General features: G+C 30.8%; 1 protein-coding gene across 2 annotated transcripts in view; it reads left to right on the top strand.

Annotated features, from left to right (window-relative positions):
- The window catches only part of LOC141449379 (uncharacterized), a 73,383-nt gene extending 46,130 nt beyond the window's left edge, over positions 1–27,253 (top strand). The window contains exons 3-6 of one of the 2 annotated variants that reach the window (XM_074118792.1): positions 17,357–17,552; positions 18,869–19,017; positions 20,734–20,870; positions 21,922–27,253. In XM_074118792.1, coding sequence (XP_073974893.1) covers positions 17,357–17,552; positions 18,869–19,017; positions 20,734–20,870; positions 21,922–21,981 — 542 coding nt within the window. In that variant the 3' untranslated portion in view covers positions 21,982–27,253. Of the gene's footprint in view, positions 1–17,356; positions 17,553–18,868; positions 19,018–20,733 lie in introns of both variants that reach the window. The other variant, XM_074118796.1, reaches the window with a different exon arrangement.
- Positions 27,254–27,638: the final 385 nt, after the last annotated feature.

Raw genomic sequence — 27,638 nt, 5'->3', positions numbered from 1 at the left:
GAATACTTGTATGAGTAAAGTTACTGGAACTGTAACTTTGGTCTAATAAATTCTAAAATTTAATGTGGACTCTAAATTTGCACGGCTTTCTACAGAGCTCAACATAATCCATTGTTAAGAGCGACTTAACTATGAAGTCCTCCTCCTTCATTCCGTCCCTATGAACATCGAAGCGTCCCAATAAACTCTTCTAGAATATCCACTAATGTCGGGTTCTCCATTCTATTGGTATGATATAAATCTTAGAAATGATTGAAATAAACGTTGTTTGTAATATTCATCAACATATCTTTATTTCATTAAATTAATAAGCATTATTAAAGCATAGTTTTGTTTAAGCATTATAATGCAATAGGAAATTTTCAAAAAAGACTACTATAACAAATAATTCTAAAAGGTGCGAAAAGAACCTACCTTGACGCTTGAAATGCTTCCATAATAAAACATATAGGTTTTCTTAAAAATTTTGATTACTTTTATTTTTCCAGTATTAGGAGGAATATTGAGGCTGTTTGGAGAATGATTTATGCTTTGAAATGTTGTCAATTTTTAGAAAATTTATCTGTCTTTCTAACCGTGTCATCTGAATCGAAATCGGACTAAATCTTTCTGAGTAATAACATTTTTATTGTAAAAAAGTAATGATTTTAGAAAAAAAAAAATTTTAAGTGACGTCACTCAAGAACAGTGGAAAATATGAAGTTAGCCAATACGTCTTTGAAGTCCAATTTAGATGTACAACACCCATTAGGCCTATGGACATTAGTTACTGGTTCACCCTTTATAGGTAGTGCAACCTCACAAAGTATAGTTAATTCATTGAAGCAAAGTAGCTTACTTTCTTGATCTTACTTACAATGACCTGTGTTATACTTACGAATTGGTTCTGCCAAACTGGTTAAATAAATAAAATATCTTTACCCAGCTCGCTGACGAGTGGAATGAAACCAGCGCTTTTTTTATGCGATTTAATATATATATATATATATATATATATATATATATATAAGTATAAACGCACTACCTGAAGCGGAACTGGCGGAAAGAAGTCTTAATTAAATTTGTAAGAGAGTGTACTCAACCTGCTGATCTAAAGGGAGTTATGGTGCAGCTAAAACTAATATAGATGGTGTACGGGTATACTCTACAGTATTAGCGTAAAATAGATAGTGTTTGCAATATTAAAAAGCCTATAAACGTAGTGCGCCTCAAAATGGATTTAATGAACTGACAGCAGATAGATCTTCTAACAGAATACGACTAGAGTTGTGTTTAATGTGATTTAGTTCTGAGCTGAGGAGCTCTATTAGTTCATTTGTAACTTTAAAGTAGTATCTCTTAATGTTTAATGTTACTTTGGTTTCTATGTCAAAAATCTTAGTTCTATCGTTTTGTGCTTTAACCAAGATAAGAAACTAAATGTAGATCAAATCATTGGCCTAAAGGCTAAAATAACTTTTTTTTATCGTCCATTTAATGTAGTTTGTAATAATAAATTTATTTATTTAGTTCGTTAGCGGCTTACCAGCGTTGAATTAGTTTGTTTCTGATAACCAATGACCAATCACTATTGTCCTAATTTCGTCAGCGAAGGCCAATACAATTCTTAATCATCGCCACTTCGAGATCATCGAAGCTAGGAGATACTGTGAAAATAAATGTAAATATTTCAGATTAATAAAACAAAAAGAATGCGACGCGGAGGGCAGTTCAATTCCGAATAGTACTTCCACTTTACAAGACCAATTATCATATAATTTTTCCGGTCAAATCCCTCACTAGTGGTTATCTTCTTTAGTTTTCATGGACCACGATCAAAGAGCTTTAGTAGATCTATGAGTAATGCTTATACTTTCCTTTCTCTTCTGAACGATCAAATATTGAAGTGAACAATGATTACTGGAAACGTTATCCTCTAAACCACGTTCCAGACATAAATCTACTTTATACTCTAGTACTAACTACTCCAGTATTTTACAATAGAGAGTATAAATAAAAAATTCATAACTGTACTGAGTTCTTATTTATGAAGCAATCATAACCGTTTAGAAGCTTGGGCGGTATCTTTTACCTTCATAGTTTAGCAAACATTGTAAATGCAGGGAAGATATTATGATAGAATCGGGCAACTGATTTAAATAATAAGGTTACTCCTTAATTGCCAATTAAATAATTAATTAGAGCTCAACTGATTTAATTGGTTCAAGTGAGGATCACCAACATTTTGTAGAGTACAGCTTTTGTCCAAGCTTTGCTTACGGTAGTCGAATTCTCTACACTTAAGATCACTGATGATGTATGCTAGAACGAAACTAAACAGTCTTAAAAAAAATAAGCGAGTTACGACAGATAAAATAAGCTGTTTGCTAAAATTTGCTAGATTGTTATAAATTTGGCTGTTGCTCTCTGTCGGTTTAAATAAAAAAGAAATCACAAATTGTAGCAAAACCCTCAATTAAATTTGTATTCGTAGGAACTCATTAACGTTTGAACTAAACTCGAACAAGTAGCGAGATAAGAGTAAAATAAGTTTCTTTTTAACTAAATTTTATCAGATATCAGACGAATTTCTAATAGGACAACAAGCATATTATTCTAAATAACTTTAATTTAAAATATTAAATTGCAAAACTTACAGCAATTCCAAAAGATAGTCCTACTATAATAAAAAAATAAAATAAAGAGCTAATGATATCTGACAAAAAGGGAAATGATGACATAAAGATAACAACAAGTCAAATACAAGTTCTTTATAAATGATAAGTCGTCGTCAACTCAACATTTTCTCTGCATGAGTTACCAAAGTAAAGTTACTACACAGCTTTACACCTTTTGACCTTTTATAATAACTTTACCAGTGAAGTGAAGGATGATGTGGTTCTTCTCTGTTTGAAGAACTTGTCGCTATAACTTTATAAACGATGTTTCCTTCTTCACAGGAAAAGCGTTTTATCACCATCTCCTGTTTTTATTTTCTTCTTTCCGTGTAATCTATAATTAAAAAGAAGGTTGGGTAAAAAAATGTAACGAAAATGCTCAGAATATCTAATCATCAAGATGGCTTTTGCAACGTTGTAATTTCCTTTTTCCCCAGAGAAAAAAACAAGCATTGATTTATTGAATTCCGAGTTCTTCCATTTATTGTGAATTCTACTCTGTGTCAAACTTTCTTATCCTCTATACTCTCTATGTATGTATCTCTATACAGCTGTAACTATTCATAATTATTATTTATTAAGTTTTGTTGGATAACCACTTAAAAGAGTTTTCCACTTTCTGTTGAGATATTGTCTACCCCCTATACGCGTTAAGATGTACTTTTTCTGGAGAAAATATTTTAAACGTAAGTCACAGCCCTTTACTAAAGTTTACATAAAGCTCTACTTCCCGAAGGGTTCTTTCAGTAAAGTTTACTGAAGTTCACATAAAACTCTATTTCCCGAAGGGTTCTTTCAGTAAAGTTGTATTTAATCACGTTTAATGACTCAACAATACGATATAAAATTTACTAAGTACCATTAAGTTTCAAGAAATCAGCTGAAGTGGTTTTTGGGAAAAATCAGAAAAATTGAAAGTTTTGGAAAATTGGTCGTAATTTTCTTAAAGATCAGAATTTTAGTACTCTTTCAATCCTTTCATGTTACTTAAGTTATGTGGAACCATAAATACCAAAAATGACATTCTAAAGGTAAGCTTAACCTGCACATCTCTGCCAGAAGTGGACACTATCCATCATCTACGAAAAGTTAAAAATCAGTACAGTGAGGGATTTTTTTTTGGGTGCCCATAGTTGCGCTTTAATAAAATATAAATTTGCCTTCGCGATTTTGAGTTAGCGTTTCTCAAAGCGCGTACGTGGAAAAAAAGTTGATTATAATAAACAGGAGAAATGGATAAAATTGTGATATTATTCGGAGAATTAAAACAGTAAAAGCTATAAAAGTGTGATTTATTTTCATGTTAACGATCACCTGGGGTACCGATTGGAGAGACAGTTTGGTTCTTGACTTGAGGTGGGTCGCTGGCTGGTTTTGTTTTCTAGCTAAGGTGCATGTTACCTATGACGTTTGTGTCATTACAAAACAAAAAATAAAATGCAACAATATTACTTAAATTGTTTTTGGGCTAAAAATTGAAAGACTTCTCTTTACTTGAGATTTGTAAACGCATTTCACATTTGCAAAAGTAAGAATTTTTAGTAAATTCGTCTTAAATTGTTGGTGAAATTTACGTTTTGCCATAACAGTGACATTTTTAAAAATTTTAGGAATCATTTTGAAAGAAATGGTTGCATTTCAGCTAAATATTAACTTGTTTTCAATGCTACGTCTTGTAAACATCTAAAAATTGATGAAATAATAAACCAGATTCTTTGTAACATAAAATATAAAGCTAGTACAGTATAAAAAATTAAACAGAGTAATCATAGCGGGTAAGTATGAATATGGAGTTGATTTCGATGCATATAATAGTTGTGACATTGGTGCAAGGCTGAACATGGGTCTTTTCAATGCTGTCCGTACATTAATGATTCACACTTCCATTAGCCCATGACTACCTCACCATTGAGCTAAACTGACACTGATGTTTGCTTCTTCTAAACGCAAACAAATTCAAAAAAGATTTTTTTTTTTTTTTGTTAAACAAACTTTTACGAGTTACGTGAGTACTCAGATAAATAAAGAAATAGGATTCTTTTGAATCCTCTTTTCTGTTAAAAATCTTTTTGATTTGTTGAAGATGCTAACATATGAATTACGTATGATATGAAGTACGTACTTTACAAATAACTACCATGCAGGATATGAAGAATGCATATACTCATTGTAGCAGATCTGCAAAACCATGAACTTTTGGTCTAATTTGTGACTAGAAAAACATCTCAATATCTTATTTCTTTTGATAGTGAAACAAACATGAATAATTCCAAAAACCTGCAATCTCTTTAGAATGATTAAATTTGTTTGGGGATGTAAGGTAATTTTATATTTCATGCTTGCTCTAATAGAAAAACTGGAGATTTCTTTTTTAACACATAATTGTCATTTGATCTCTCTTACAAGACAATTATGAATGAAAAATAAACCAAACAAAAAACAAAACTGTTTTGCATTGAAAATTATTTCATTTGTGTAAATTTGAGGATAGAATCTTTTAAATCATCCTTCATCTTACATATCAATTGAATGAAACTAATCTTGTTAAGAAAATTTGTCATGTTTCCTTCAACAAAATGAGATTACTGCCTAGTTGAAGCCTTGATGAAGACAGTACTTTGCCGACCGAGGAACACATGTGCCTTAGAGATTAATTTTACCTTGATCACAATGTTTCTAGTGTTTCAATTCAGTCTACTCTTTTAATACCATACATACTGACACTACAGCAAAAAATATGAAGATACCAGTTTAAAGATATCTCTGCCTTTTAAATACCTAATAAGATTTTTCAGTTTACAAGCATTTCCAGCTTTATTTGCAAATCTCATTATTTTTGGAAATCACGAGGTAATAACTGAAAATTAAAGTAACAAAGTGTTTGAATTCTGAAATTGTTTATATCATTTTAAATTGAGTGGATATTTAGAAAATAACTATTTTATAGATATCCTTTTATTTGTATCTGATTGTTCCTTCGCCTAGTTCGTTTTTTAAAAATTTTATTGTGGCGGGTATTCTTTTTCTTTTCTACTTTGCAAACATTTGCTGCACTAACGAGATTCATCTTTAAATCAAAACATCTGATTAACTTGAAACATATTTTATTCTTAGATTATTTGGGATATCAGTATGTCCTCGTTCAACGAGTGAAATGTTTTAACAAATCGAAACGACTGTTATCCACTTTAAAGCATTTTTTGATTCTGGCAAGTTGTTAATATCTATATTTCAAGTTATTCAATTAGTACACGGGATAAAAAAAATAATGCTTAAGTAAATAATTGGTTAAGGTTTCTGTGTTCTTCAGTTTCCATCAGCTTCTTGTTTCCAAAAAAGTTAAAAAAAATCTGTTAAAAAACTCAAACGACTGGAGTTAACAAATATAATTGACAAATTTTCTTCAAAGAACGCCCTGTGATGAATAGAAATTGAGTAAAGCAAAGCTAGGCATCCCTTAAAGAATATATTTCATTATAAATAATCTTTTATTAAAAAATTAGCCCTTCACTTCTATTGAACAAGATTTAGGAAAGCGGAATTTCTATGGGCAGGGAAAAAACAGTCTTGTTTGCAACTGATCAACTCTTTGGCCGAAACTTAAAAATAAAAAAAAAATTACAAAGAGTAAATTTTAACCCAAAATACGTTAGATGATTGATTTAGGATGAATTAGGAAGGGGATGGTTAGGCAACAGGAATTTTACTCAATGGGAAAATGTGTTTTTGTTTTTTAATTCAACAGGAATTATGGAAATTAGAAAGTGTTTAATTTCTCTGTTAACTAGGCCGCCGTTAAAGCAAAGATTTCAAGTTCTCATATTACCAGTTCGGAAATGGTTCGGGAATTCCTTGACAATCTCAATGATCTGGGCAAAGAAAAAAAAAAAAATCAAGCCTCACAATTCCTCTCTTGTAGCCAGAACTTTTGTACGGGGTTTGGATGACAGAAAAACATTTATTTTAGTGTTAAAAGCCTTAAGAATCCTTCTCCTCATGGACAGAATTGCCTACAACGAATGGCCACTTCTTTTCAAGTTACCTGTATATTTAGTTTTGTAAAAATATAAATTATTTAAATGGTTAATATTAAATAAAAAGGTAAAAAAGTTTTTAAAAAAACAACAATCAGTTACTAGCTTCTAAATTTGACATCATCTGATCCACAGGAATTTGTAGTGTAGTGTAATAGAGACTTAGGGAATAGAACATTTGAAATAATGCTGACACTTTATTAAAGAAACTTGGCTCGCCATAGGTTTAATATTTAGGAAATGCATAAAATTAAAGAAATTTTTTCCTGCCAAAAATACTTAGGTATTTCTTTTAACGCCTTCTAACCTACACTTAACACCTGTCTGGATGTTTATCTTTTCTAGAATTTTTGTTTTGGTTTGTTATATTTTCAACATAAAATTATATTTTCTTTCAACAGAAAGCTTCAACACATCTGAATTTTTAGCGTATTTTTCAGTCCTTTGTCATCTTACTTTTTACTTGCGTTTATTAACAATAGAGAAAATATTTTAGTAATTATAACATGAGTTTCTTTTCTTAATTCTTGTATTTTTTATTTTTATAACAAATATTTTTCTACTTATTTTTAGATTATAGACTGTTATAACGTATGTTTTGTAGTTTCAAAAGTGATCTCTAGCTATTTAGTTTCGGCATTTTGCCAGAATTTAGAAAATTTCTAAAAATCTATGTTACAGGAATTCCTCGTTAAGTTTGTTTTTGAAACATTTGTGACATTGAGTTGATTTACTTCCAGATATTTGATGTTTCTAAAATACTAAATAATAATTTCTTAGAGAAATTATATAAAATATGTTTATTACTCTGAAGTTCTTTTTTTACGAATAAGATCTCTGATTTTTAACGTTTGGTTAGGAATGTTTGAGTTTATTTTAAACATAATAATCAGAAAACTAAGAAGTATTTTAGAATTTCTTCTGAGTCACTTCATTTTGTGTACATTCACTTTTCTTGCGAGTTCGCTCATCATCTAAAGATTTGACATATTTTGATAATCTCAGGTCTCTGCTGTTATATGAACTTAAAAGAAAACACTGAGAATAATAGAAAGAGAAAGTTGTTTATGGTGTTCATTTTATGTTTCTGTTTTGTAAGTTCATGCAAAGAAATTATAGTTCAAAGTTAAATGAAAATACATACAACAGTCATGCAATCTCTGAAGCTGTTGGCTGATTATTAGCAACATTTTCATATATCACAAAGAATTTCTATCAAATGACAATTTAAGTAGAATATTTGATATAAAGTTTTTAGAATGATAAAAACTTACTGTCTGATGAAATTATATCGTAGAAGTTAATGTGGTCATGGTTAAAGGGCAGTCATTTCCTATTTCTGTGCACGTTTCTCCACACTCATATATCTGAGATAGTAATGCTGCTGTCATAACATTACCAATAGTTCCAGATGTCATGCCTGACATAGCTGGCAATCGCATATCACGCCATTTTCTCACCTTTATCGCACTTTTATAAGTTTAGTTGCACCCACACTGGCGGCACATTCTCTATAAGAAATGCATGCTAGCCACATAGTTCGCAATAGGTGAATTATTTTATCAGAAGCGCCTTTTCCTGGAAGTCTTCACATTAACAATTGAGAAGGCGTTATTTCTAATAAATTCTTTTTATGCCAATTTTAGAATTTTAACTCTTTTCTCTATTATTTCGTTATCAAGCAAGAAATGAGGAAGAGGTTTCCCACCTTCCAAACCCAGATCTTTTGTCGTATTGCCAGCGACCTCTTCCAAGTCTAAAATAACTCTCCTCTTGTATCTCCATATTCTCATAGTTTCACACGCGGCCTGCGGGTTGGCCACCCCGACCTACATAGTATATCCTTTTAAAGAGCCTGATTATTAGTACTGTCCTTGGTTCTTTAATGTTTCGGCGGCATTTTATCTAGTAAACAGGGGTTTTATCAATGAAACTGAGAATTATCCTTAACGGCATGTAATTTTTATGAATGAAAGATTATTAATTTTAGGATACGTTATTTACTGAATTGTTGACAATAATTTTGGGAGGAAATCAGATCTCAGAAAATTCCTATTGATTGACACTTCTTAAATTCATCGTCTAAATAATTAGACGATTTTATAATTATAATTATTATTTTATAAAATTATAAAATTTTATTTGTTTGCTTTTTGAAATGATGAAACGATTTCTATTTTTGATAAAATAAAACATGTAAGCTAGAAGCAAACAGATTCTCATTGTCTTTTAATTGTAGACTGTTTTTAATTATCTCCTTTGATATCATTTTTTATGTTAACGAACTATTCAAATCAAGCAATAGATTCTGTATTATTAGGCCCTCGCTTTATCAGTAATTCTTTTGCCCTCAATTATTGTTATTATTATATTATTTATTATTGTAATGAATGTTTGGATTCGGTGTTGATAATATTTAAAGTAACATCCTAGATTACGGATTTCCAATAATTTTATTTCTAGAAAATTCAAGAATGGGGAGATATTTGACGCAATATTTTTTTACAAGAATCATTTGTTAATTACTTGATTAGATTTAGGCAGTCTAGATTTTTGGCAGAAGGCCCGTTTAGGCTGTTAGAAGATGTACACTCTTTAACAGGTGAACATTTATCTAAAATATCTATTTAGATAATTTCGTTGCCAACAAATCCTATATTTATTATCAGCAATCCTAGTGCGTGTAACATGTTCGATTTGGTACGCTAACATTTCTAGGTTTCCGCATTATTTCATTTTATTTGAGTTTAAAAACGTTTTATATCACATGTGGCAAAAATTAATTTTTTTATTAAATGAAATATTAAAAAAAAAAAAACATTTATTTTTCACAGCTCTTACGAAAAATATAAGGCAGACAATAAATTTGATAAAAAGTATTTATTAGTGACTAGGACGACATAATCGATTAATTTGTAAAAGATAGTTGGAGTGTACATTTAGTAAGGGGGGCTTTATCTGCTGTTGGAACGCGCCACTCATCTCTCTGGTCCAGTGATGGGATATACAAGACGAATAGAGGGCAATAAGAAAAGAAAATAAGATAGATTACTGATACTAAGTAAGGCAGAGGGAGAAAGAACATTGATTAAGTGATAAAGATGGATACGCTGAGTGGGTTGTTCAAGATCAGTTGCGGGAAGTGGAAAGAAAGAGAGGATGGAAGGCATAGGTCATTAGTGAGCATATCAGAAGCAGAACTCACCGATCTGGAATCGACAACAATAATACGCTTTACCGACATTTTCCTTCAAATTAGAGATACAGCACAGTACAGACCTCTTACTCAGTAGCAGACTGTACTCTCATCCAATTACTTCTTCTTGGTGCTGGATACCATTGAGTGATCTCTCTCATCGTTGTAGATTTAGAAACTTATTGTCCTTTACACATCTTCCTTGCCAAATTTAACAATTATTGATAAAAGTCTCAGTATTACCCGCATGATCACTGAGATTCGCCAGCCAAAAGCGCTGATATCTGGTAATTAGTGAGATAAACTGCCTCTAAAAGTTGATTCACCCACAAAACTGGCCTTACTTGGAACGGATACTTCTCTAAGAGGAAGACCTTTCCGAAATGACCTGCTTTTGGCCTAAAAGCTCAGCTGCTTGTCACTTATTATCTCAACATCTAGTCTAAACTGTAGCTTCACTGCATCCTTCGAGGGTTTTTTTTTGTCATTAACAAGTTGTGAAAGCTTAGACAGAAGGAAGGAAATGTTAAAGCTCCGGAACTTCTGAAGCTCGTTACTACAACGATAGAGTCATGACTCCAAATTTGCTTCTCAATCTGAAACAATAAATTCTCTCTTGTATCAAACTACGCTGTCCATCTTCGAGCAGTGTAAAGCTTCTCGGAGGGAAACAAATATAAGAGTTGCCCTTTTGACCCAGTGTTTCCCTGTAGGGTATCCCTCCCTACTCTTCAATATTTTGACTTTGAATAAATTTTATTTTTTATTTAAAAAAACGATGAGCGTTATTTTCTTCCGTTGTATTCAAAATTTCACTCCACTAGTTATGATTTTTGAAATTTTTTAAAAGAAGAACTGCAGTGAGTTCTTCTGATCTCTCGCACCCCCATAGAAACTGTCAATGGCTGATAAAGCATTCTAAAGAAAATCAATAAATGGTAAAGCAACAGCAAACAGCCCTTAACTCATTTCAAACCTACATTTCTCTGACTTAAATTCATCATCAGATATCTTTTCGGTTTATTTCTATTAAATAAAGCCCTAGTGGTATTAGAGACCAATAATCCATTTATTTACTACCCAACTATTGTTTCGAAGTTAAAAATTAAAACTGATAAAAAAAAAAACTATTTTTTGACAATAGAGATTTTTAGGTCCGTGCTAGGGAGCTATAACGCCACGGTTTCTTCAACAGTACCATGTTATTTATCGAGAACCAAGTAAACAGTGTACTGTCAACTACCTCTTGCACTACAAATTCTAAGAAAATTCCAATAAATTAATTATGTAAATTGCAGCAAAGCTAGTCGTGAGATTGTTGAAACTAGTTCTTTTGTTCTTATTGCATTTATTTTCATTTCACCAAAGTTGTTTTTATATTCAATTTTTATACTCGCCAAGTTCTCCTCTGATAACATTATGAAGTATGATATTTCGCTTTCCATAACATCGTAAAGTTTCTTTTTTATCAGTTCAGAGCGTTATGACACTTATTTTATCAGAAAAGTAAATATGTATACTACTTTTTTGAATACCGGTCTCAAGTAAAAAAGAACTGATGCGCTATTAATAAAATTCTTGTTATGTAGTGAAAATATATTTGTATTTATTACAGCGAATAATGTTCTCCGCTAGTATAGGTAAATAGGTAACGAAGGGATTCTATTCAATTTTCCTAATACTTTGCTCCCACTCGTTATGAATACAAATATTTTGTACTGACTGTCGCATTCGCTAACATGTTTCATATTACTTCTTATTACAAATTAAAAATCATTCCGTACAGCTGATGACGTTTTAGTCATCCGCTTGGCCTAATTCAATTTTTACTTTCTTTTACACATTCTAAAAACGAAAAATCACGTTCATTCCATGTTTCAAAATCGAGTTATCACTGGAAATAAGTCCTTGCTTGGAGATTACTTGAGTTGGAAAAAGTTGGGTTTATTAGTGATTTCGAGAAGATAATTTAATATCCGAGCATTTATAACCCCAGGTTTCAAATTTTGTTTAGAAGTTCTAAATGCTGGCTTATGTGATGATTGCAAGTGATTCATGAAATCTCGAGCTTTTTGTTTATTGCGGTTTTTTTTCATCGTTTTAGTGGGGTATATTTTGAAGATACTTGAGAGAATGACTAACAGTGTACAAGTGGATGGAACAAACCCGGAAGACCACTCAAGAAGTACGGATGCGGTACCCAATGCAGTGTTCTCTTTTTCTTATCCACTCTCTCTCTCTCCATTATCGATCACGATTACGTCACAAACCTCAGTGTATGCTCTCCATTCAAAGCAGCTGCATCTAGATGTATGCATCATGTTGATTGTTATTTGTCCACTGTATACAATATATTTGGTTATTTAGTATAATTCACTTTGGAAAAAAGAAAGTTTTAACAAAAGAGATAATGCGGCCATGAAAAAGGAATTCTTTGCTTACAATTCTTGAGAGTCAACTTTCTTCTGATTAATAAGGAAGCTATGAATTGTAAGAGCTTGTAGAGAAGTATTACAATAACGGAGAACTTGGGTCAAAATGAAGGTCTTTCGTTGTGGCCATCGTATTAGAGTTATCTGTACGGCTTGGCAGACTATTCGTCGTTGCCTGAAGCAACTACTCGTACTACTTCCATAATTCATGGCGACCTAAATAAAACCGTCCTCTTTACAAACTCTGCATCTTTTTTAGGAAAATTACCTCCTCATTCGCTTTCCACTAGCTCATCCATCAGCTGAAGAAGTATTTAAGATTGTCACTGTGTGTATTTGCTCATTGTGGCATTATGTTTCTCCACTTTTTCATTAGCTGCGTGTATTTTTGTTATCTTTTAATAAAATCTCATTTTTAATTAAGATTCAATTAATCTGAATTTTTTAGTAACGACTTGGTTCATTTAATGGTTAGTTTCTCGATGAACTCTATTTAGAAAAATTAGTTAGATTTATATTTGTAACGATAATCAAAGTGCGCCACAAACGGAGGAGCCGAGACAACTGAAACCAGTATAGTTATATCTTGTGAAGGTCCTATGTTAAGGCTACAATAATGTTTTTGCCAAATATTAATTAAGCAAATATGGTTGTCCCTAGAAAAGTACTGAAGTTGCTACATCAAGATCACCTATCATAATATTTCTACTTTTGTGGCCGTTTCATAAATGAATAATTGTACAGGAGTTACAGTATTGTAGGGTAAAAGGGTCGTGTATTCTGTTTCTCATAAATATCGACCAGCGAGTCGGCCGACCACCTTGACCTCTCCAGGCCCTACATATTGCCTGCCCTCATTGCAGCCCCACCTAGTCCACTTATCAATGTGCATAATTAACTTTTATAAAGCCAACAATATAAATGCAAATATACTCTTCCCACTCTATTCTTATAAAATTATTTACTTGTAATTACATCGGAACACATTTAAATTTCCTTTTTATGGAACTACCAAATTACTTTTACTAAAAAGTTATTCTCTTTTGCATTGAATTTTAATTGGCGCCAGTACGTATTTAAACTAATAGGTCAAAACAAAGATACCGCACCACTATTGGAGCCTTTCTATCTACTTGATAAAAGAATTTATTATTTTATTAATTATTTTTATTTGAACAGTGAATCCATCTTTGACGTTAACTTGGATTGTATGACTTGAAAATATCAAATGTGAACAATAAGTAGCTTTTCTTGTACTGTAACCTACATTATGTTGAAACTTCAGAGATTCTTTCGTGATAATTTATTGCATCTGAAGACTTCGTTTTGAATGTTCGCCCTTTTTAAAATGTCACAGTTAAAGTGAATTATAAGAACACTCAACTTCAAAGGCGAATTTGTCAGGTGGCCCAACGAGTTTCATTTTCAAAAATACCTCGAAATGTAAGTAGGTTTTTGAATTCTAAAAGATAATAATATAACGCTCTTGCACATATCTTACAACATAATTCATTTTATTAAAACTCATTTTTCTGATTCAGGAAAACTTAAATCGTATTGTTCTGGGGACTCGAACTTGTTATGATCGCAATTCTTTCTTCACCTCGTTAAAAGGAAGGAAAAAAGTATAGTAATGGAAGCACTATTTCCTAAAGTCGAAATAATTTAAATAATTTTGTTGAAAATGCTAATTTCAAACGTGACTGGTAAGTAAACTTTTTCTTGGCTCAATTGAGTGAAAAATTGCTAAAAATGAGCGAAGGCAGACTCAGCTAAATGACTTTTATGTTGAAAATTAATTTCAGTTCCTCAATTTTAAGGTAATAATTAATAATGTTACTAGGCGCAAAAACACAAAGCAAGTTTAATTACATTGTTTTATTCACTTTATTTTGTTACTTATTATTATTCCTAAATCAATTAAGTTCTACTATTTTGTTTCTACACTGATGAATGATGATTCCCGATCTACAAGGGCTCTTATAAGAAGAAATAATCAACAAATGAATTGGTGCTTAAAGTATATAATTCATCATGTGCTAAGATTATCGACGTTATATAATACATACCTTGTTTTTAAGGGGGTGCAATATTTTGACTGTGCCTAGGCCCCTTAACTCCGCAACTACTTACAATTTATCACATTTATCTATATAAAGATAATTGTACATAAAGAAGTTGTATTCCGGCTCGCGTACTTGAGCACGCGAGGTCATAAGTTAGTGTCACTTATAAAAAGGGCACTGCTCTTTTCTAGTTCCGTGAACCCAATAAAATAAATGGCAACTTTTCTTCAGCTTTGGAATATTTAATAAATATTTAATCCCTTCAATCTCCTTTGGAAATAGTCCAGCTACTTCTTTAGGCGTCCCTTATGATATACCACTCTTATCTTTACTGATATTTCCAATACTCACAATACATTCAGGTAGAATTAGGCAAACTCTTACTCAAAATCACATTAACCCTTCGAGTATATGTTACTAATAGGGATTCGCCGCTTCTGTCATTTGGGCACTATTATTTATTTATGTTTTTTAAATTTTAAGACAGATCGATATAAACTACACGAAAAGTACCGCCGGATATTGAGGTTTAATAAGCATGCTACTAAGAAGAGAAAACGAAGGACCAGTGATTCGAACCCAAGATCTCCGCGTGGGAATCCAAATTATTATTACTTTATTGAGATATTCTCAAAAAGTTTACACCTCTTGATAATATTTGATATGAATAAGTTTTTATTTAAATAACTCAAAAGGCGACAAACCTTTATATATTAGAAATAGAAAAATAAAAAATTTGTTGTGTAGTATAAAATAAATAAATAAATCGGTTAAAAATAAAATACTTTGTGTCTTTTACAGAAATAAATTGGCGGCTAAGTCATTTCTGTAAGTTCAGATTTTTGGCGCAATACCAATACGTTGTAGGAGAGGTTGTCGACATTCTTCAGCTCTTCTGTATCACATAACAATTAATGGGTCTTGTACTCAACTGGTGTAGTTATATAAACAGAAGTATTCTTAAAATTAAAATGAACCTCTTACTAAAAATATGTTTATGGTTAATTACAAGTATTGTGGTAATGAATGTAATTATATAAATTAGATTTTATCGTTTTTATTACAGACATTAACGGAAAGAAAGATAATTTCTTCCATTAGACAGGTTATTAACTTGCTGCAACCACATTCTTAGCTGATATTTATGTGCCAGCTAACTGCCCTTGCGAATCCTTTTCGTTCCCACCGACTTGGGTTTTCTCTCAGTCGAACTGGATTTCTACATTTAGTTACTTATGTTTTAAACCCCACTGTTCCTAATTGTGATTTTTTTTTTTAAAATTTAGGATAACATCGCCTCATTAGTAGTATCACTTTGGGGATGAGCAAGACTTGTAAGTGATGTGTCATATTGTGAAAATTGTGAAGCCTTTCCTCTTTCTTTCTTTCTTTGGTGAAACCTTACTATAACATCTTTTAGACGCGTGGCTACAGCCATAGGGAAAAGAACACGTTTTAAATAGTCTGGAACCTTACTTCAGTTGTGACGCCAAAGGTAATCTTATTTAACAAGAGAAAGGAAAATTCCTTCTTTGTTTTTAATGTCCATATTTGGACTAGTTATTTTACAAGAATTTAACGCTTATATTTTCAAATCAATTTCTAAACTTTAAATGAATGAAGAACCCGAGAATTATTGCATAGAATAATATTTCTGTTCTACAATAACATTGTGACGTATAAAAAATCATAATACTAATGTGTATTTTTTCACTGCAAAATTACTGCAACAAATCTCACTTTGTGTGAGACCAAATCCAATGTGAGCCAATTCTACGGGTGAAAGAAATTTCCCTACTTTGAGTCCCGCGTGTAAACTATGAACTTGCGCCCACGACGATATCTAATGATGATTGGACGTTAAGCTCCGCTTGAAAAATAGATAAGTTTATTTTAGTAACTTGCTTACTTGTAGACTTTTTCTTTATCTTCTTTGCCGCATTATCCAACATTGTGTAAAATATTAAATTACTTTTCTCCCTAGCATCCAGAGCTATCTATGAGGGTCAGTTTGTCCTACAAATTATTCCCGCCGATGATATTCTTAATGTTGTGATAATAATAACAATATTGTTTTAGCAGTCGCAATCTCACCAACTACTTAATTTATTACTGCTTTACATGAGTCACAAGAAGTTTTGCTCCGTGAATTCTTCTACTAGCTTGTACTAATAAAATTTATGAGATGGAAACATCTAAAAAATAGAAATAAAGTTGCTTTCTTCCTTGTTGAAATGAGTTAATAAGCAAGTTGTGTAATATATTCGCCAGGATTCGGTCAATTAATCTATCCTAATTTTTCACCGTCAGATTACAGATAAGAAAATTGTATTGTCTTCTTCAGAGTGTTATTGTATGAGTTGGTTGTGAGTTACAATACAATGCCCTAAGATGGCAATAAATTAGTCAAAACGTGAGCAAAAAAAAATATATAGTTCTTCAATTGACAAAATTCTCGCAAACTTAATCCACAATACGAGTATTAATATTTTTACGCTCACGATAAAAAAAAAAAAAAAATGGGGTTCTAACAAACAAGACACATTTAAGTGGTTCGCTAATTGCAATTTTAGAGAGTAACTATTACAGCTCAACGTGGAATGTAGTACGAAAAGAAGAATAAAACGGAAGAGCTAATATAACAACGACATACACATATATATTTTTTTCCACTGTTTGAAAAGTAAAGTAATAAACCAATTTCAGTTTTAGATTCTTGTTTTTAAAGTGAATCTCTCTAATAAGTCGGAAAATTACATGCCAGACAAATCATCTGATACTTTGTTAAGTGGTATTTTCATTTGTTTAATAATTAGAGACTATTGATGTAAACAAACAGCAATAGGATTGAAAAAGAGACTGAACTTAAAACAAGGAAAAGATCTTCGACATTGCTGCTTAATTCAGCAACTTTATTAATAATTTTTGTTTCCATAATTAACTAATTTTAAGTAATTCGTTTCTGTTACAGTGCACTCTTTACCAAACTTGACAGTGCTCAGCCTCTCTGGGTGTTCCAAGGTGACGGACGATGGTGTAGAATTAATTGCAGAAAATTTACAAAAATTACGGTCGCTGGATCTCTCTTGGTGTTCTAGGATTACTGATGCAGCCCTAGAATATATTGCATGTGATCTTAACATGTTGGAAGAGCTGACCTTAGACAGGTAAAGATAAAAATTTGTAGCGTGCTAAGAGAATTATTTATTTATGGTTATTTAAATTAGTTTTTAAATTTTCAGAAGTATTTAATTGAACCTTTCCATTTTAGTGTTTTGAATTATTAATGTATTAGATCAAAGTCAGTTCTTTAAGATAACATCGCAAAAAAAATTGTTTTTAATTTTTACCCTAGGGCAGCACTTGACCAAAAGATAACGTTCATTCCTCTCAAAAAAATAAATTAAATTATGTAAAGCATTCTGGAGGTATAAGGAAACTAAAGCTATAATCAGCGTTAAAACAATGCTGGAATTTAAAAATAGAAGAAAATCTATTGTTCAAAGTGCGACCTTCAAGAGTACATTTCTGAATTTTATGAAACTTCCATAAAGCAGTTCCAACAACTTTCATTAAACTTGGAACTGCACTATCATCTTTATTTGATCCAAAAGGGTCGTAGTGGCGTAGGCCATAAGGAAAAAAAATTATTTAATACTTTTTGGGCTAGATGCATAAGATTTCAGATAGTAAATGGTAGTTGGACGTTAAGCCCCACCTGAAAAAATAGGCGATTACTTTACTTTACTTTAAGATTTCAGGTGACACTGCAGTATTAAATAAAATTAATCATATTACTTTACTTATCTCTGTCTAATTTGTAGAAGGTCCCAACAGAGATCTGAATGTCTAAAAACGTACAGTAAAATGCATTATTAGTTAAACATTCGTCTGATAAACTTGTAATTCGAGAAAATAGTATAGGAGTTCATTGTAGTATATTAAAAATAAATGTGCAGAAACATGTTTAAACTTTCTAGGTAATCATTGATATCGAACGCAAAATTTGGAAATCTAGCTGGCTATCCCTGAGAATTTTTCTTCTTAGGAGCTTCTTCAGCTCCCAGTCCAGTGATGGGAGCTCATGCCCATTAGCCAACAGTATTTCACCAATGATTTCGACCGTTGACGCGCTTTAAATAAAAAATTTTAAAAAAATGCTTTTAATATCTGTCTTATGTAAACAAGGTACAGAATGGTAAACCTTTTGAATTGTTATCATTGTAGAAGAAAACAAGTCGGCTGGTGAACACTGTAACTTCTAAAAGCATTTTGTTAAATTTGGAGTACTAAAAATAAATATTTTTTAAGTAAACTAATAATAAATAAACCTGTTTTGCAAAACTATATTTTGAAAAAAAATATTATTAAAATAATTATGTTTTTCTTTTTGAATTGCCATAAAATGTAATTTAAACACATTTGTAACATTATGGAGTGACAAAAAAACGATTCCATTGATGCTTTCCTTCTTGTTTTCCAGATGTGTTCACATAACGGATATAGGAATAGGCTATATTTCAACCATGCTCTCCTTATCTGCACTCTTCTTAAGGTGGTGTTCTCAAGTTAGAGATTTTGGTATACAGCACCTTTGTGGCATGAGAAACTTACAAATATTATCCCTAGCAGGTTTGTAATAAACATTGTTTAAGAGATATTTTTAAACTTTCACAAATTCCAGATCAATGAATAAAATAGTGTTTTTGTTTTATTTAACAGTTTCTGTTTGTAAATAAGAAAATATTTTACAAACAAGTAGTAATTTAGAAACAATTAAAAAAAAAGTAGTCAATTGAATTACTTAGCTAAAGGTTTTTATTTTCAAAAATAATCAAAATTTTGCAGACTAATGATTTTTAGGTTGATTATTAACCTATTTTCGGTTAGAACAATCTTGGACATGAAGAAAAAAAGTCCGTCCAGCATTTGGTTTTCTAACTTCATAACTTCAATCCGAGGTAAAAATTGAGATTTAATTCCATTATAGCAGTAAATTACTATTTGAAATTATAGTAGATTATCTGTTACATACCCAAGAGCTACCTTCTCTTGGAGTTAGCTTTGGCAAAGGGAGTAAACCCATTACATCCAAGGTCCTTCATTGTATCGTGGGTCGACATCCCTATCCTGCAAAATCTTAGTTTGCCACGAAACCTCAATTAAAAAATTGAGGAGGCTAAGGCCCTTCATGGGCTGTCAATACCAAGGAAGAAGAAGAAATAGTATATCTGTATGAGGTTTTTTTTTTCTTATAAGGCACTACAGCCCATTTTGAGCCTAGGCCTCCACCAGTCTCAAACCTGACCTCTTTTCCTCCAGTCAGATGCACCCTCAGCTTTTGCGAACTTCTCCGCCTGGTGCATCCATCTTCCTCAGTGTCCCCACTTACCTCGCTCTGATGAGTATACATTCTAGTACTTTCCTCGACTTTATCATCAATAAATAATATTCCTCCGACTGTTTATCCTGAATCCAGTTCCGAGAAGATGTTCTCTTTCAGTGCAACTATTGTAAAAGAAAGTCAGAATGAAGGACCAGGATATCAATATCATATTTTTCTAACACACGTGCCAGTAACTTAAGTACCCAAGGTTTTTATAAAGAATATGCGTTTCTCGTCGCAGTTTTAACATCAAATCTGTTTTTCTAATGCCCCGGGTCTTTTTCTTCAGTTCATTTTGGTTTCATATCTTCTTTGAGGTTCCGAAACACAATATGTGTTGTTTACAAAGCTGTGCTTACAACCCTGCACAATCCTCAAACTGGAAGACCAGAAACTCAGTTTCCAGTTACTCTACTTCTAGGTAGGTTGCTTCCACTGCAGCTTAAAAAAGGGCCTCCTGCCCCTTATAGGTGGCTGAATTTCCCAGCCACTCTAATGGTTATAACGCTAATACTCGTACCGATCCTTTGGCCCACCCCTTAATGAAGATTGTCAAATTAGCCCTCATTTATTTTTTTAGAGTCTTTAAAATAGAAAAAACAAACATCTTGCCTCAGATTGCCAACGAATTTGAAGAAATCGGGCTTTGGATAGAAACGTCTGAGGAGCTGGTACTGTTTCACATTTCAGTCAATCTGGAATCTAGACTGCCTTCTAGGTAATCCCAGTTTATAGTTAATTTTGTTGGATCAACACGGATCAAAAAATGCTGCTATCACAGGGTAACATAAGGTTTAAAATTTAGCCAAATAACCTAAACTGACTTCATCATATTGAACCCTTCGGTAAGGTGTGCTTTTAAAATTATATTTTGAGCAAGTTTCATTTAGATTAATTTTTAAAAGTATAATGTTTTTTTTTTCATTTATTTAAAGATACAAGTTATATTATTTTGCCTGCAGGATGCCCTTTGTTAACATCTAGTGGACTGTCGAGCCTCATTCAGTTGCGCCATCTGCAAGAATTAGAATTAACCAACTGCCCTGGTGCTTCTAGCGAATTGTTTGAATATTTAAGGGAACATCTGCCTAGATGTCTGGTAATAGAGTAACGAAGTCATCGGTTATTTCTAAACGTTACCATACCACTAATCTAGAATATAAATAAATTACATTTTAATTTAAAGAAAGAAAATTAATGTCATCACATTTCTGTGTTACACTAGCAGTTTTATTGCCAACAATTAAACAAATAAAATTCTTTTCACCCTTCATACTTTATGGGTGGATTTAAATCTATGAATTTAAGCGTAAAAACTTTTCACAATTATAATAGACGATACAAAAGTAATTTACCTACTTCGTTCCAAATTTTAATTTCTCTTAAAAACTATATGATCTTTTATTTAAGTGAAATGTTACATCAAAAAAAATTAGGCAATCCTAATCACTTGAAAATCTTAATGCACTTGTGCTGGTTAAGGAATTAAGGTTTTAGTTTTTCAACAGGTATACTTTACTTTTAACGCTGGCCAAACCTATATGCAATTATGGTTTTATAATTAATTAAATTTTAACGTTTTTCCCAAAGAACAAGGTTGGATTGAATCTACCTTTTGATCATTGCTAATTAATTGCATGTAAAAAATTAGGATAAATTTAAAATTCATCTTAATTAAAATTTCAATTACTTAAAGTAATGAAAAATAACTAAGGTGCAATATAATTTTGTTTTGTAGGAAATTTACAATCAAAAACGATCGGTCCAACAATTTTTTAAAACTTATTTCCTTTAAAATTTAAAATGATATAAGATCCAATTTAGAAAGTTAGCTCGCATTTATTTAACAATTAATTATTTGACTCAACTCATTACATAGATGTTCTACAAGTTTCAGTTATTTATTACCAGGAAAAAATCTTTGTAAAAGTTCAATTATTTTTTAATATAAAAAGTATTTTCTAATCTTCATTATTAATATTTGTGAGTTATCTAACATTTTTTTGCGGCGCATTGACTGCGATGGTCATTAGCACTATTATCTAACTTATTAAAACTGTTTTAGATTCGAGAATTTTGTTTATACCAATTTTTCTCTGTACTTTCCAGTACATAACATTTTGATAGTGAAGGCAAACTTTTTGTTTTAGATTACCGAGACAAGTTGGCAAAGAATTTTTAATAAAATCTCAATCTATTCGGTTTGGTGAATTTGAAATTATTACCTTATGCAAACGAGTTATTAGCAAGCTTACTAGTGCTGAATTAGCATCTACATATTTATGCAGGAAGAAAATACTGCAGAAACGCGAGATAACGTGTTTAGAAGTAAATACTTTTTAAAATGTTAATTTCTTGAGAGGAGTCGAACACGGCCAGGCGTTCTTATGACGATCCAGTGAGATCCTCCAAGATTGCCTAAAACACTATCTTCCATTAAGTTTTCGTTTATCTAGTTTATCCTTTCTAATTTTGAAATGACTTCTTACCAGGATGTAATCGATTTAAATACCGATTTCGTCCATAATTATATCTTGAATTAATATTATTATCTGCATGTTTTCAATTCTTCTTTTTTTTCCAAATTTATTTCTTTTTTAAAAAAATATTTCATAATCATGAGAAAAAGGTCAATATATAAATATTTGTAATGAAGCTTTAACATTCCTTTTGAGAAGCGTACTAAATTTGAATTTTTTTTATAGTATCTTAATCTCATGTTTTATATTTTTAGTCCTAAAGAATAACTTGTTAATTTATAAAAAGTATTCTCTTGTGGCATTAGAAAGAAATGTATTAGCTGGAAATTAGTGAGAATTTTGAATAAACAGAAAAAATGAAAAAAAATTCAATTAATATGTACGGCTGTTAAAATAAATCTGCCGCTTAATGGAAGGAATATCAACATTATGCCCTGCTCAAACAAATGGTGTACATATTAGCATAGAACTGCTGTAATTGATATTAAATTTAATTCGGGTAAAATCTCTTTGTTCTAAAGTACTTTGTTATCGTATGATAAACGTGTAAATGAATAAGAACCTTAAATGTTATTTTCAATCCTTGTGACCTAAATGTAATTCTATTTACATTTATTAATGTATTAGTTAGCGCATAACTGCGAATTTTAGGACAATAGTAACCCAAATGTACTTAGTATGGCAAAATTACTTAAAAGTTATATTTGTTTCTTACAAGAAAAATTCATTATTTCGCACATAATAGAAATGATCGGATGTCGATATAATTTTTATTTTATATGAATTTCAATTTTAGCTACGAAAAACGTAAAATGACGTCTCTTTTTAAAAACTTTTATTGTTAGATTTATTGTATTCAATTAAATGACTAATAATCGTACAAGAGAAGAATTCAGTGTCAAACTGTCGATAATATTAAATTCACCGCAATATAATTTTCTCTGTCATTTACACGATAACTTAACATTTTCATTTACTGTTCAGAGTTATGATTATACTTGATGTAAGGCATCTGAGTTCTTTTTCTTAAAAAACATTCTAACATAAGGTTTATTTTGTTTAATTTTGTATTTGCCAAAAAAATACTGGTTCAGTGAATAATTATTTTTCACAATAACTCAACAACAAATGAGAAAAAAAGAAAGATTTTTTTTTAATTAAAAAAAAAAAGTAATTTGGGGTTAAACCAGTAAGTGAAGAAATGGATTTTCAAAAAATTCCTCCAAAATATTAAAATATTTCCAATTTACTATAGCATGGTAGTTTATAAGTGTGGTACAAATTAAACTTAGGTAACAAAAAATAACTAAAAATGTATTATATTTTGCGTTTGGTGAAATATGGTTAAGATTTCTCAAGCGAATTAGCTTGGAAATAAACGTTATCTATCTAAAATCACGAGGGTCTAATGTTACCAATTTAAGAGAATTTCGATGTGAGCTGGAGCTACAATCGGCATTGGCTCTTCAGCTTAATTGTAGAGCATTCCCACTGACAAGGCAGACAGATTGGCCACTCCACTGGTAGGACCAACTGGATTTTGTATCTTCACGGGCCAGCACTAGAGTGAATCTCTTGAATAGTAAAATAATATTGCTCCAGCACTAATTCAGTCTCTTTTGGCTGATGTCATCTTAAAGAGGAGCCACAGATGGAAAAACAAAACAGAAATAGGTTAATTTTTTCAGTTTTTTTTTTGTTTTTGTTAAATGACCCCTCTGTACGCTTCGCTCTAGCCAAAGCAATGCTTTTTAAAAAAGAAAAACGTATTTGATGAATTGAAACCAACTGGTTACGCAAAACTGATCTGGTCAAATGTTTTGGCCCTTTAACCATGGGAAGAAGGCAATGAAGGACTTGGCTTTTCTAGCCTAAGGAGGAAGTTATTCCTAAGACACTTTTTGGTGGGTTTCGAAGACCCGTTAATAAGACTATTGCAACTTTGCCAGAAAAAGTTTTCTAATTTTTAAACTACAGAGTGCTGTTAACCGTAATTAATGTTTAGCAGAGGCTTAACCGACTGCCAGATCTGATTGATTGGCACAGTAATCGTAATTTTGCAGTCTCTTTGCTTGCTCTTGCTCATGCTTTGTTATGAATTTTTGATTTCATAAAGAAGCTGAATCTTGATTCAGTCGGCTAAGAACAATAAATACTTCGATATATACTTTTCTTAAGAGGTGCTTGTCACCTCCTGACCACTTTTTGGCCACTTCTCATTAGCTAGCTAGTTTCTCACTAGTTTTCTTTGCCTCTCTTAGAACTTTTCTTAACATTATTAGTCCTGTCAATGATACCTTGATGTGTCTACTGAACGAATATTTATTGCACATTACTCAAGCTAGATGAGTTATTTTTACTTTTTATCATCCACTACGGTCCATGAAATTTGTAGGTGGTAGATGATTTTTTTTTTTTACAAATTGATACAATGGTCAGAACATAATTTAGTATTGCTTTTATGTTCTATGCAAAATTATCTATTATAAAGTTACTCTTTTTAGTAAGAAAAAATCAGATAAATCCTGCAATCCTTTTGTACCAATTTATATATATGTATTATTTGTACTCACTAGTTAAGCCCTCCTGTCAAGCATAACAATTTCGTACTTAAACAGCAAGCTAATAAAAGAATTAACATTATTGCGAAAATAATTATTACAGGAAAAAGTACTAAATGAAATCAAATTTATAATAAAACTTTTAGAAGAATAAAAAAATAAATAAAAAAGCTAAAATTGAACCCATTAACACATTGAACAACTCAAATAAAAGATTGCTAAGAATATTAATGGTGTACTTATGATAGTAAAGATTGATAAAACAATTTATTCATTTATGTTTATGATTCGCATAATGCTTGAAATTATATAACATAAAGCAATCGAAAAATATATTTATTAAACAAATGATATTTTTGGGCAGATCCTTACGTGCATATTAATAATAACTGGACTAAAACAGTTTGAAAAAATAATTAATTAAATTTCTATTGTACATAATAAATGTAACCTGTGCCTCAACCATGTTTTTTTTTCTTTCTTTCTTTTTGATATTCTTGTGTGAATTCCTCATTCTTAGACGAGAAGTTGTAGATTAATTTTGAAAATTCGATTACCCTATTTAGAAAAATGTGCACAGTGCAATAATGTACATATTATAATTCATTGGTATAGAATTTAATTTGTGTATAATTTTTAAATATAGACTGATTTTAATCGTCCTCTTTATGTGTAAATAATTATATTTAAAACTAAACAATTATATTATTCAAAAATGTTCCTTTCAATTCCACGTTTTTTTTAAGAAAATATAATATCCACATAATTGTATTTTTTTAATTATTATTAATACAGTGACAAGAAAAATTAGTAAGTTTAAGCAATTAATTTAAGGACCCAAATTTATCCTTGTCAGATTGATTGACAAAGCTTAAGATTTTTATTCCTTTTTTAAGGCTTCCCTCTAGTCTTTCAATTTCTACTTTTTCCAAAAAATCTAAATATTGCCCTCCTGAAAAATTTGATTTTAATCAGAAGAGATGGCTGTGCATCTGTTTGTTCTTTGATATTTAATTTAGTTTTGTGCTAGAAAGTTCTTTTACTAAAACAGCAAAGGGTATCCACCTCTTTAGAATATCACGCTTTGTTTTCACATTGTCGGAACAATGAAATTCTTTCAATAAAAAATAAAAGTGTTTTACTTTGAGGATTTATCTGATCAGGATAATTTTATGAGAATTTGAAAATAATTGCTTAAATTTTCAACAATTTACATAATTTGCTAGATTCTCTTATCTAGGCTGAATTCAGATTTGTTGCAATATTGGTAATTTATAAATCTTTTGTTTTTACTTCTGTTATATTTACGAATTTGCTCTTTAATCTTAAAATTTAATTTCATTGAATCCTGTCGTAATTGTAATCTCAAATTGTGTATTTTAATGGTATAATTTAACAATTCAGCCTCGCAATTATGTTTGTTACAAACCTTCAATTTTTCTTCTTTTTTATCTTTTTTTGCACAAAATCGACTGCAAAATAATAAAATATTTTTAAAAATACAAAGTATATATTTAGCTCCTATGAAGCTTTTTGTATAGAAAAAATAAAAGGAAAAGTATATATACAAAATAAATCAAATGGATTAAAAATTTGATCACGCGATAATCTTGCAAAAAAAAATTCATTATAATGAAAAAAAAATATAAATACATAAATCTTTAATATCAAAATGATTATGAATAAGTGCACTGCTATTCCTTTTTTGCACTTATTGTAATGCAATTCTCTTTTTATTTTACTATAGACTTTATCCGAATAAAATACGAAAATATTTAATGGTAATTGTATTTTGAGTTTGGAAAAAGATTAGCTGAATGGTTAGTGCAACGGACTCCCACGCGGAGATCCCAGGTTAGAGTCCAGCCTGCCCTTAGATATTTTGCTTTCCAGGAGCCTCTTTCAGCTCACTGACGGTGATGGACACCGTGGATCAGCAGTGCACTGAAAAAAGACTCAAGGCGCCAAAGCACGTCAGATGTTGATGCGCCTTAAATTAAAAAATATATTATATATATATTTTTTGAGTTGATACTAGAGTCAGGTTTAAAATCTAAAAATATTGGCGCAATTTATAAATACATAAATTTAGCAAAAAAAAAAAAAAAAAAATGTTTATTTTACTCTTAGCATGAAAGCTGGTCAAAAGGATAATTAAAAATTATAGCTTAGACAACTGTTTTTGCTGAGATTTCTATTTTTTCTTTTGTATACCTCTTTTTATTTTTGAAAATTTTTGATGAACAATTATTGTACATAATTCTTATAAATAAATTATATATAAATGTTGAAGTATGGTAATGTAACTATTTTTTTTAATTGTAGTAGATATGGTTGTTTTAAAAATTAACAAATTAAAAAAAAAAATTATTATCTGTGATGTAATTTTTCTCTAGTCACGATAATATGATTAAAATAAATAAATATATATATGTATATAATTTGCAGCAGTGAAGTCGGTTGAAGATTTATTTTCCCGTTTATTACCGAATTGATCCTATGTATTTATATTAGTATAATTTGCAAATGAAATTTTAAGGAGTTACCAGAGTACATTGATGAAAAAAAATAATTTACTGCGAGGAGAAGAACTTTTCGCGAGAAAGTATTTATAATAAGAAATTATGTTAGAAATATTCGGGCTATTTATTGCTGCCAGAAAATAAAGTCCCTAAAGTGATCAACCATTTCAAACTTGACTTTGAAGGCTTCTTATTCCTTACAGAATCATATACCTTTGCTTCCTCCAAATTGGACAGATTTATATATCTTATACATATATATGCACAACATAATCTTTAAAACAAAAGTAAAAACTCAATTTAT

The sequence above is a fragment of the Rhodnius prolixus genome, unplaced genomic scaffold (assembly GCF_049639745.1).
Source record: "Rhodnius prolixus isolate KJV_2025 unplaced genomic scaffold, Rpr scaffold_1, whole genome shotgun sequence".
In the NCBI taxonomy this organism is placed as follows: Eukaryota; Metazoa; Arthropoda; class Insecta; order Hemiptera; family Reduviidae; genus Rhodnius; species Rhodnius prolixus.
The sequence above is the reverse complement of the archived record's forward strand: the minus strand, read 5'-3'. Positions and strand labels throughout refer to the sequence as shown.